The 12002-nt window shown below is 52.3% G+C and overlaps 3 protein-coding genes across 3 annotated transcripts; 1 reads left to right on the top strand and 2 right to left on the bottom strand.

The window, feature by feature from the left end:
• Positions 1 to 349: 349 nt before the first annotated feature.
• On the bottom strand, positions 350 to 2108 carry N7510_009379 (uncharacterized protein; the record flags this gene model as incomplete). Its single annotated transcript, XM_056981304.1, has 4 exons — positions 350 to 1407; positions 1469 to 1553; positions 1604 to 1719; positions 1769 to 2108. The coding sequence occupies 4 exons, from the start codon at positions 2106 to 2108 to the stop codon at positions 350 to 352; spliced, it is 1599 nt and encodes a 532-aa protein (XP_056831513.1).
• Positions 2109 to 5428: 3320 nt separating this feature from the next.
• On the bottom strand, positions 5429 to 6874 carry N7510_009378 (uncharacterized protein; the record flags this gene model as incomplete). The annotated part of the gene is made up of 6 exons (XM_056981303.1): positions 5429 to 5893; positions 5946 to 6142; positions 6198 to 6315; positions 6378 to 6409; positions 6474 to 6590; positions 6835 to 6874. 6 exons carry the CDS (start codon positions 6872 to 6874, stop codon positions 5429 to 5431), a joined length of 969 nt encoding a protein of 322 aa, XP_056831512.1.
• Positions 6875 to 7624: 750 nt separating this feature from the next.
• On the top strand, positions 7625 to 11456 carry N7510_009377 (uncharacterized protein; the record flags this gene model as incomplete). Its single annotated transcript, XM_056981302.1, has 4 exons — positions 7625 to 7803; positions 7857 to 7947; positions 8001 to 10538; positions 10587 to 11456. 4 exons carry the CDS (start codon positions 7625 to 7627, stop codon positions 11454 to 11456), a joined length of 3678 nt encoding a protein of 1225 aa, XP_056831511.1.
• Between the last annotated feature and the right edge of the window lie 546 nt (positions 11457 to 12002).

Here is a 12002-nt window from a genome sequence, read left to right as displayed (position 1 = left end):
CTCTAAGCTGATAGAAACCTGGAATCTTTGAAAGACTTGAGGAAGATGGCGACAATGTGGATAGATAACTTCTTTCCAAATTGAACCGGAGTAGAAAGTTTGAACGCAAAGGCATGTCCCAAAAATGCATACCACTAAAAACATGCAAATAATTCAAAGCGCAAAGTATCCCTGACCAAGCAACAGTTCTAACCCTAATTCCCCATTCAACGCCGTCCGTCTATGCGCGATAGAACGAAATTAACCGAAACACAGTCCATCCAAAGACGCCTCCGTGTATGAACAAACCAAACGAGCAGTCAACCAACACCTTATCCCTCTCATACCTCAGAAACTAGAGGTCGACAGGTTAGAGGGAAGCACGGCGTCTCTTCCGAAATCCGCTGGCGCTGCCGCGAGAGCGTGATCCAAAAAGAGAGCAATGAGCACCTTCTTTTCTCTCACCGTCAACATCGGTATCGCTAGCCATCGCCTCTTGCATGTGTAAGTGGAGTAAAGCATGGGCCGCCTTGACCTCTCGGGCAACGGAAGTGGGGGCCACACGACCACTGGTTCGAGTAGTAACGGTGCGAGCATCAGACTGATTTGTGCTGGGCTTCCTGGTGGTGTCCTTGTCAACGATCGGGTTACGATAGTCATCGTCACCGTCGTCGTAAAGAGATACATCTCCGTCCAGGGAAGTGAAGTCCGAAAAGGCACTCTCATCAGCATCTTCGGCAGACGCACCTTTGATCTCCAGTGCCGTGTCAACATCTGGAGACAGCCAGTCCGTCGGAGTGCGTGACACTTCTGAATATAGATTTGAGGACGAGGCGTCTGTCTCTGACTCGTCCTCGCTGATAGCCGATGGTAGCATTTTTCTGTGCTTGCTCTGCAGCGACGCAAGAATTTCCATCGGCGAAATGTGGTGGGAACGAGGAACAAAGTCCGAGGTGCGCGGGACGTTGACTGGAGTGAAGACGTTCTGGACAGGGCTGTCAGGGGAAACACAGTATCGGTCCAAGACTTTAGAGGACGAGCCGTAGTCGCTGCTGACACTGCCCGTATACCGGCGATTTGGAGGCCTAGGCATGATGTGACGACGGAGCATGCTCATTTCGGCACGAGCTGGGTAGTGGTTTGGATAGTCGTCGCGCCGTATGTACCGGGGGACGGGTCGAGACTGGCTGGTTGCTCTGGAGGGACATGGTACGCTCTGAAGCGCCAGCGAGCGATAGTAGTTTGCGGTCTCGGTGGCTCTCTTCACGATATCCTGGTCAATAATCATGCGGCCAAACCGACTACTGTCCTCTGGAAGTATGCACAGCGAAGGGAAATCTGAGCCGAAAAGTGGTGTCAGAACATGTCGGATTTTCCAGCAGAAGGTCGCCGAAATGGCTTTGGCTGCTTCAAACGGCATCCAGTATCCTAAAACGACAGCAAATCAGTAAATCTGAAGATTGTACAGGGATAAAAAAAAACCACTCACCTTGAGCAGCGAGGGCTCCGCCTGTGATGCTGTGGCAGATGTCTTTGAGACCGGGGTTGGAATTGATCATCTTGCCCGGAGTGGTCTGGATATCGGTGTTAGTGCGGTCAAGTGCCGAAGCTAGGAAGGATTTGCCTTGGAATAGCCATTGCATTTGAACAAATGCGTCGTCCGGACGAGGCCGATGTTATAGTCCCACATCACAGTCCACACCTTCTCCTCACCAGGCATCTGGAAGGTGTACTGGAATACTAGGGGATGTGTTAATTAAGCAAAGGACAAAGAAGTGGTATCGCGCACCTTCAAATGATTCTCTGCCAGTGAGCTGCTGAAAACTCTTCTTGTCACTGCTGTAGGGGATGTGTCGAGGAAATTCAGCGATGCTGCCCATGGTTGGATGAAGCTTGAACTCGCGCTGAATTCTCTCCAACTCGACATCACACTCTTCATACGGGGGATAGCGCAGCTCGCCACGGATACGACCACGAGTGAATATGGGAGCATCTTTGGCAAGCTTCTGCCTCTTTTCCAGAGGGGGAGTCGAAGACACAGGACGCGGAGTCCTCGCCAGCAACGGCGCAGGAGGAGAAAGTGGAGGAATTTCGGGAAGGGGATTTAGCAAAGATTTGATGGAAGCCATGGCTGGAGTATCCAAAAGGTAAAATGAATCTAAAACACTGGGTACGAGATGAAGAGAGAGCGAAAGTCCAGTCTCTCTGAGAGGTGGAAAGAAGAGATCCCAAGGTCAGGGAAGGAAGAAGATTAATGTTTCTTCTCGGCGGGTGAGACACGGAAAGAAGGCTTTTCTAGAAGACCCAGTGTTCATGAAAGAGAGTCCCAGCTAACCATGCAAGACAAGGGGTTGGTTGTGAAGGCACAAACCCCAGTTTGATACCGACTCAGCTTTGTTTAGGAAATGCTTCAGACCGTATACAGACCGTGTTTGTCCCCGATGTCTTTGTGCAAGACTACGCTGAATCGTCCTGGAAACGCGGTGTTTTCGAGGGCCTGAGGCTGTAGGCCCAGCGGTGAACCCTAGGACACTCAGTGTCTAGCATGCTAGGTATGGCCTCACCGGTACTTCGCCCAGGCATCACAAGGAGACGCAAGGCAGTTGACGTTGGACGAGGCCACACTGGGCTGTTTGTCTCTCTCCACGATGGGTTCCTGATGCGGCCAGCGAGCCGAGTCCTTGGGGAACAGCGTAAATGAGGGTTGGACTATGGACTGACCGCTATGCTGTGCGAATGTTGTCATCGATTCCCGTCATTCATTCCGCTGAAGAAGAGGAAATGAGAGACATTCAAGCCTCTGACCTTCGAGGCATCGCTTGTTTCACTCCTTGGCTGCAGTCACCCAGACCTCCAAGATCTGTCCCCTCTGGAAGCATGTGGATATCCTTTATCTTTGATCATCTCGTTGTCTCTTGGTGCCTCAACCCTTTTAGATCTCAATGCATGCAAACAGACTGCAGCAGGCGGCAGAAGATGGGCTTCTCAAGACTGGCCAACATGAAACCCCAGAGAGAAGTCTCAATATTTGCTTCACAGTATACCAAAAGCCCCCGTCCTAGTTGTGTTCTCATCGGAGTAATTGTCTCCCCTTCCTAACACGTGTTGATCGGAGGTTATTCAATATATCCCTTGTCAAATGGCCGGCTTCGGTTTCCGAAGCACTTAGGGCAATATGAGGGCCACCCATCACCCAATCAGAGCTTGAATTCCTCACTGTGGCTTAGAGTACGGGCATCAAAGAGGTCTGAGACCACGGCAAGGCGCAGGGCCACTTGCACTGGTAGGACGGAAGGCTGCAGCTTCACCTCTTAGGGAGACGACCTGAATCGGCGGTGGGAGCCAGTAGGAAGAGTCTGTATTCATTGAATGGTAGATAAACTTTTGACCTGGTCAAAAGATACTGTGAAGTAGCAGGGATTCATGGAGAAGCAAACTAATATCTTCAACGGCCCGAGCAACATGCCGTCATGAGAAGTCGTCTCATGCAAACCACGTATCATGACATTGTGGTACGCTGAGAGACAATGACGGGTCTGATCTGATCGCTCTGCAACTGCATGACCTTAGTCCAAGTAAAGCCTCGGTAAGATGCCTCTCAGGCCAGTCTCAGGGATTGCGGATCAGAGACATGGATGCTTGCCAGGAGAGATCAAAGGATCTTCTATGCATGCTTCTCTGCAGAGAATCGGCAGGTCTGTTGAAGATCCAGATCGCCCGTTTTGTCCTGTTTTGGGTTGCGTGGGCGGCCTTTTCCATAGTAACACCCTGGATTCCTTTCAACCAGTCCATTCTGCAATCCCCATTGTATCCACCCTCCGATGCAGTCGGGTTTGGGCTTCTAAACAGGCACAGGGGGTTTACCACCAATCGGCGTCCAGCCGGGACAACGAGGTTGCATGCACAGCATAAACGGTGCAGATATCGCGGGCGCTATACAATCCGTCCGGGCTTCTATGTTCTCTAAAGCAAGCCCAGTCGATCGTCCTGGAATCGAATGAGGTAGCATTGGATTCGGTCTGCGAAGATCCCGAACTTCAGCCGCGCGTCTGAGACCGATGGGCATAGGCCTAGAAAAAAAGGCTGGTTTGGAATGTCTAAGACAGCGCGACGATGATGGTTGGTCGATGGATCAGGTCCAAAAGAGCGGTAAGCCCATTTCCAGTGCGCGTCCGCTGGCATCATTTTAAGATGAAGGTCTCCGAGTCTCGGCTTCTGGAAAGGGAGTAGAGAAGCGGAATGCCTCAATATGGTTGCTGCTAAAGAGGCTCATTTCGTCTCGGCGGTCTGGTAGGTTTTAGAAAAACAAGAGATATTCCGCTAGTTGGAATTCTGAGGAGCGAGCCTATTGATAGACGGCTTGTATGATGCAGTTTCGCGACGCAATCCATGGGGCAAAGAAAAACGCTCCATGAGCGTATTGACAAGGTAGCCTAAAAGACTCGAGCCCCTAACAAATCTCTCAGTGTAGATATGCAAGCCTGGCCACGACTCCATTCGCTATGCCAATTGACACCCCCGGATTCAACCATGGCGTTTCTCGCACGCCCGTACGTCCCGCAGATCCCGAGGCCGTCCAACAAAAGCCCAATCAAGCAGCACAATAGCCAGATCATAATCGCCCAGCAGTCACTGTGCAACGAAGAATCCGGGGTAGCTTGGTGATAGAGAGGGCGATGCTGAACAGGGCAAGTCTTCGAAGCCAAGGAACAGAACCGTAACAGGCCAGCCCGAATTGCGAGCGGCGATGACACGGGCTTCGTGGACCGGGGTGAAACTCAACGGCGGGCTCGTACAAAGAGTGAAATTGAACGACCTAGGCGGATGGACCGAGGCTTCTTGCAGGACCCGGAATTGAACAATTGCCCAAGTTGGCGGGGTCAAGCTATTCCCGCAGTCATGGAGGGATCACAATGCCGGACGGGTGGATTAGTTAGTCCCCTAAATGAGTTGCCCTCGTACAAAGAAAACATGGACAGCTCCCGTGGGGGAGGTCTTTGCTTATATACTGGAAGGTCAGTATCACCGAAGAATACCTGATTCGTGCCAGAAAATGTTCCATTAGAAAAATATCAACCCGAAAAAATAGACAACAAGGAAAAGAAGACGGATAGACACATAAAGACGTCAAGAAGAAGTGAAGGTCCAAAGGTAAAGGTAACACAAGGACTACAAGAGATATGAAAGGGGAAAAAGTTCATCGCTCCAGAATCCTGCACTTTTCATCATCGTACACGCGAATCCATCCACCATCGGAGCTTGGAAAGAAATCCAGTTCTCCGAGAAGCAAAAAGTATGGACAACTCAAACAACAATCCAGCATGTCATACGGCATACTCATTGAGAATCAACAACCAAAAGAGGAAGCCGATCCCCTGGGCAGCCGTTGAATTCCTCACAGCTCAGTAAAGAACGTCCCCACACCTAGAACTGTGGCCGGAGAGCTGCTTTACACAGCCAAAAGAGGCTCACGCTCTTCGGTTGGGTGCTCCACCGCCTGCGTGACGGGCTCGGCCGAGGGCGCTTCAGGAAAGTCCTGCGTCTTGATCAGGGGTTCGGAAGCAGGCTCGAAGGCGGGTTCAGGCGCCTTCGCAGGGGCCGGAGCTGCCTTGGTCATCTCGGGGGAGGAAGTCTTGCGGTGGCCGATGTATTCCTGGGCCTTGGAGCTGTAGTCTCCGACATACTGCTTCATCAAGCCGGTAGCGTGCGAGGTGTGCTCGCCGGCGAGATCCTTCAGCTGGTTGGTCTGGGAGCTGATGATGGACTGAGCATTGTTGATCTGCTCGTCAATGATTTCCCGGTTGCTGATGTAGACAAGAGGAGCGAAGTAGGCGACATTGAGTGCAATCAAAGCCAATCCCCAGAGCGGAACGAAACGGATGAGCCAGTATCCAGTGAAGGCTGCCACGAAAGCCTGTAGACAATCAGAATCTTTCTATCACTCATGACAACCAAATGAAACGTACCGCAATCGTGTGGATGACATTTTCGGCGAACAGAATGCGCTGGAACTCAATCAAGAAGAAGTCTCCGAGCTGCTCGATGTCCTCCAGCACGGCCTCCACAGTTTCCTTGGGAATAGTGTAGTATCGGCGGGGACGGAACGAACTGGCAATGCCTTGCTTCAGAACGAGTTGGCCGGTAAGCTCGACGGCGGCGGTCACTACAGAATCATTAATCGCACATCCCTTCGGAAAGTGGTCACGCGACCAACTCACATCCCAATGACATGTACAGGAACTTGAACGCCCAGCGGAGGAGAGGCAGGTAGCGGGCGGCAAAGATGAAGCCGACAATGCTGGCGTAGGACACGGCGGTCGCGCGAGGTTGCTCCCACTATCCACAGAGGTTCCGTTAGCAGGGAGCCCCTAAAATCTGGAGCCACGGAGTCAACTTACGCTCAGGAGGCTGTACAGCAGAGAATGGTAGTCTGAAGAAAAAGTTAGTTTCGCCAACTCCCCCGGTCAAGCCTGTCGGTGTGTGCGAAAACATACGAGTCAAGGGTTGCCCGGTAGCGGTGGTGGTCGAAGGGGTCACCCGCGAGTTCTTCAAGTCGCGGAGCTCGTCGGTCGTCCGGGAGGCCTCGTTCTTGAGATTGTCTACAACAGGGCCTATTGGCAAGAAAAAAGTCAGACTATTGTACTGCCTCGATGACCCCCCGCACCGGAGGGAGTTCATTACCCTTGGTCACCACATCACGGATGCCTGAGCGACGGAGAAAGGATCAGGGGTCAGTCTGGGGAACACGGAGGTTTCGAGAGGACAACAGGAGGGAATATCACTACGGGTGGCATGTCAGCAACACTGTATTTGACGGTCGTGGATGGAGTCGGACTGCTGTGCTCCATACCTTACTGCCCGTGTTCGGGTAGCTCACATCGCTCGAGTCGGCCATGGCGAAAATGATTTGTGTTGGTTTCTTGGTTTGGAGAAGATCGGTTAAGAAATAGAATCGAGGGAACAGATGAAAGTGGAGGAAGATGGTTGTGTGGAGGGGATCGAGGGAAGGAAAACCGGGTTGTTGTGGTTTTTTGGGTGATGCAATCCAAGTCACATGTCAATGATGCTTAGGGCAGACGATGATTGGTTTTTTTCTTAGACAAAGATAAGAAGAGTCGATTCGGATTGACGAGTCTGAAGGGTTGGTCACTTCAGCTACTGTGTATTATTATTCATAGCATTTATCGTTCTAGGGCAACTCTGCTTCTCGGTGCTGTAGTAGGAACTTGAAGTATACCAAAATGTGTGCATGTTCAATCGCTAGGCCCACGGGGGCCGAATTCCAGCTCTCAACGATTATTTGACGGTGAAAACGTCTGTCTAGGTAGATTCCATTAATTCCGTCATTCAAATGTCTGTGATTTGAGCTATTTGAGCTACCGAACGTGCTTCTGTGCCGCTGTTCAAGCTTGGTGGATCACGTGATCGCGCGTTTCCTCGTTGGGTTGTCTGTTTTGATCCTCGACCATCCACTCCATTCCGCCCACACCTGGCGACACAACCACCCAACCACTCACCCCGACGCGCCCAACGCTGCACCGATGGTGGTCGACTTACAGTAACACCTTTCGCCCCTTAAACTATACGCCGACTCTCTTTCCCTTCACTGAACATCGCTGTCGGCGACCCGCGCGTTGTTTACATCATGGCCGCCGCCGGTACGCGGGCGCAGAAGCCCGTTGGCTCTGCAGCATGGATCGCAGCAGAGAAGGAGAACATGATGGAGCTGGTGGACCAAGAGATTGAGGAGGTGGAATATCCCGTCCGCCATGAGATGGAATGGCTAAATGAACACATGGCCGAGATCTTCTCCAAGGGCCAAGTGTGAGTTGTACCTACTATAGTCGGCAATCTTGGCATGCTGACCCTGTCCTTAGCAACCTCACGGATGTATTCAAGACACCAGGAAAGATGAGGGGCAAGACTCCTCGAACGGCTCGGAAGCGGGTTCCAGAAGAGAATCGATTGGTGAGTGTCGCGCTGCTTGTTGTGCGTTGCTGTCAGCTAAAAAATCATGGCAGCCCTTGAGTGAGATATTTTCCTCCACTCATAAGCAACTGGAGAATAGAGTCAGCCCGAGCCCGTTCATTCATCGGGTTGTCTCCAAGCCCGCAACCATCATGGCTTCGACTGCTCCCCGCAGGGACGTGCCGGAGAATGCATCGCAGCCTGACTACCCGAACCTCAGTCAGAACCTGAACTCCTTTCCAAAATATAACACGGACTCTGGTTACCATGGGATGGCGGAAGATGACGAGATGGTCCTGCCGACCATGCAGTCAGAGTCACAAACGTCTACCCAACCTGTTGAAGAACTTATAGAGCCACACACCCAGGAAAGAGACATGTCGGTTGGCCCACAGCCGACCGAAGACTCCTTCCACTCTGCCCAGGAGAATGTTCGGTCTCGTGGGGAGACTGTTGAACCCATTAATGTCGACCCGACACCCACACAGAAAGCTCGTTCGCCGGAGCCACAGGATCCAGATCTAGATTCGAACGCGACCCCAACGCTCAAAACATATTCCAAGTCGAAAGTCAATGCGGCTTTGGAAAAACAGCAAAAACAATCCCCGATTCCGAAAAACTCGAAGCAAAACGAAGCTAAGGTGGTATCTTCGCCAGAGAAGCCTTCAGCGATGCAGTCCGTGGCAACGCCTGGAATTCAACAACAGGATGATCAAATGGAAGAAGATAATGATTCAAACGAAGTCACTGTCCTTGACAACCTTGACGATATTGGCTCTCCGTCTGATGGTTCTACGCCCGAGAGACCACTGGTTCGGAAGAGCAGTTTAACATTCGCTTCTCTGCCGGCGCGTGAGCCTCTCGGTAAAAGCTTGGTCGGTCCGCGAATTTCTCGCACCAGCCATATTGATCTCGCGAAGCTGAACACTGCCGGACCTTCCAGCTATTTTGGCCGCCAGACAGGAGGCCATAGGATGACTCAAGCTGTGACTGAAGACAATGGCTCTTCAGGGCATATGGAGATCGACGATGAAAAGGAGGCCGAAGGCCATGATGACACGATCAAGGTTAGCCAGCTCCACAACAAGAAGTCGACCCAGACCCTACATGAGAGGATCAGTATGTTGGGCAAGCTCCAACCCTCGCGGTCCAAGAAGTCGATCTCAGCCATGCCAGGAATGTCTGGGGGTCAAGTTTCTTACCCAGATCTGCCGGCCAGCAAAGCAGAGGCAAAATCGGTGTCTTCAAGCCAGAAGGCTCGCGAAACCCCGGCCCCGGAACCAGTGGCAGACGAAGAGGGCGACTGGATTAAGCCCTTAAGTTCGCCGCAACGTCCAGGTATTCCGAAGAGCAAGACCACCGATGTCATGGAAAAGCTCTTCGATGTCGAGAAGCAACAATCAACCGGCCAGAAGGCTGGCACCCCCAGCACCACAGAAGCAGACCGTCCCAAATCGGCAACTTCGATATTTTCCTCTCCTCGGCAAGTTGGTAATCTGCAAAGCACATCCGCTGAGGCATCCACCACTCCCGGAGGTTCTCCCAGGCGCTTTGATGGGCCCTTGAGTGCGTCGAAGATGAGACTACAATCCATCATGAAATCAGCAAAAGGACTATTTACCAGCACCGGTGCTGTCTCGAGTTCGGCGAGGTTTGAAAGCTCTTCGCCCTTGCAAACTCGATCCCAGCTCCAGGATGGGCCTGGCACCGACGTTGGTGGCATGGATGAACACGAGTCTCAAGCGCCCCATGCTTCTAGCCCATCTCGGCATGAGGGCCGTCGGACGCGGGGCTCGATTGAGAAAGCAGAAAAACAGCGGCAAACGGAACTGGAGGAGCGTCAACGGGAAGAGGCGCGTCAAGAAAGGGCTCGGGAACAGGAGAAGCAGCGAGCAATTCAACTCAAAACCGCTCAAGACAAGTCTTCCATTGAGCCGGAAGATCGGGCAGCTCCAACTACTGGCAAGGCACAGGTCCAGCGCCAGCAGTCCCGCGAGCCTGAGTCAGTGCACGACGTTGCGTCTAAATCCGTTTCCCAACCGAAGAATGAGCGACGTCCTGTTAGGCCAACTCGTGAAGCTGTGCAAAAGCCCAAGCCGCAGCCAGTGTCTATCCGTGTGGGAAGCACGCTCTCCCGAATGCCCTTGCCTTCGGTTTCTTCCGGTGTTCAAGAGTCGAATCCTCCGGCACCTGCCCCGGCTCCTGCTCAGAAACAGGCGACTTTGAAGAAAAAGGGCAGTAGTTCGTCTCTTCACACGACCTCGTCGACGAGTAGCTTCAAGAGCTCTGTATCGAGTCAAACCCAAGCGCAACGGAAGGCTCAGCTTGCCAATGAGCGAAAGAAGGAACAAGAGGAGCGTCGCAAGGAGGAACAAAAGCGTGAGCAAGAACGCAAACGAACTGCCCAACAACAGCAGGAAGAGGCTCGTCGGCAGGAGATGCGAAGCCGTGCTGAAGCTGAACGAGAGCGTCGGGAACGCTCTGCTCAGGAAGACCCGCAGAAAGCCGCCCACATGCAGGCGATTGAAAAGCGGCGGCAAGAGAACGCTCGCAAACACGAGCGACAAGGCAGCCAGCAATCGATCAATGAGGTAAGACCCCGTCGGCTTCTTTTACATCGTCTTATTAACGTGTCTTAGGGTCCAATGCTTCAACATGAGAAGGCAGGTCAGCAGTCCTCGCAGCGGAATGATATGGGAGCCAATAGACCTCCCTCTCGGTTGGGCTATGGTCGAGCAATCAACCCCCCAGTACCGAATCCCGCCAAGCCGCCGAAGAGAGTGATGGATGAGGAGACGAATCACCGACCGGCGGTTTCCAAGCCCAGCAACGCCCATTCTACTAGTGATGCCAAGCGAAGGAAGACGGATGATGAACACAACCCCATGCAACCAGTGCGGGCTCCAATGGCTCCGCCAATTCGTAAGGAGCCTGGAAAGGCCTCTTTCTACGGTCATGGGCAGGCATCCATGGCTCATCCCTCTGGTTCTTCAGCCTTCAAAAATGCTCAACCACAGCGGCCCGCTCATCCAATGGACATGGCGAAAATTACCAGCGGCAAGATCCCATTCGCTGACCCGAGCCATGCGCCGCCCCCAGCTGCGTATAAGCAGTCAGCAGCCGGTTCGCAGCGCGCTCCTCCCGCCAAGCCATCGCCCAAGTACCCCAACAGCGATAGTGTTCATCTACCGGAGATTGCCACAGACAGTGAAGATGAGGACGACTCGGATTCGGAGATGTTCCCCGTGCCGCAATGGGCGCAGGCCAAGGAACTGGAAGGTCTCCTGCGGCAACAGGACGGTATGGAAGTCGACTCGATCTTCGGACCAATTGCGCCGTTCTCGCTGGAAGAAACATTCAAGGCGGACAAGAAGATCAAGAAATACCGCGACCGCACCAGCAGCGCGAACTGGTCGGGTCCGGATGGGCTCACGCAGGATGAAATCCGGAGAGACCGCGCTGACAGGCAACGGCTGCGGCTCAACGGGGGATGGTCCTTCAACCTCTGAGTTTGAGGTCAAGGCATATTGGGAGTTGATTGACATATCTTTCTTGGAGGTGTTTGTAATTGGACAGCTGTGATAGTTTGGGGAGTGGTTTGGCAATTGATATTTTGCTTGACCGGGCGTTTTGTGTTGGTTTCTCGTGTGTTCTATCTCTACACGACTTTCTGGAGTTATGGTTGCTTTAGACTACAATTGCATATGGCATCCGTGGATGCGTATAGTCTTTATCTCGTGGATTTACATGGATCATTCGTAAGAATATTCATCACTTGGAATGTCTGCAAAGATTAGCGTGACCTCTAATCGATGATAAGACACCACTCGGTCTTCTATGTCATCCAAGCATCATTGGTCTAGTGGTAGAATTCGTCGTTGCCATCGACGAGGCCCGTGTTCGATTCACGGATGATGCACTATCTTTTTGCTTTTGGGTTCTTCTTCGTATAATAATATTCTTTTTATTCACAGCTTTATCACAGCCTTTCTAAACAATTGAATATATTTTGTCCGATTTAAATTGGGTCGTCATAGTGATCGTCGTACACCGGT

The sequence above is a fragment of the Penicillium lagena genome (assembly GCF_028827675.1).
Source record: "Penicillium lagena strain IBT 129212 chromosome Unknown utg000006l_segment0_segment0, whole genome shotgun sequence".
Taxonomy (NCBI): domain Eukaryota; kingdom Fungi; phylum Ascomycota; class Eurotiomycetes; order Eurotiales; family Aspergillaceae; genus Penicillium; species Penicillium lagena.
Note: the sequence above shows the minus strand (reverse complement) of the source record. Positions and strands in the feature narration are given on the sequence as shown.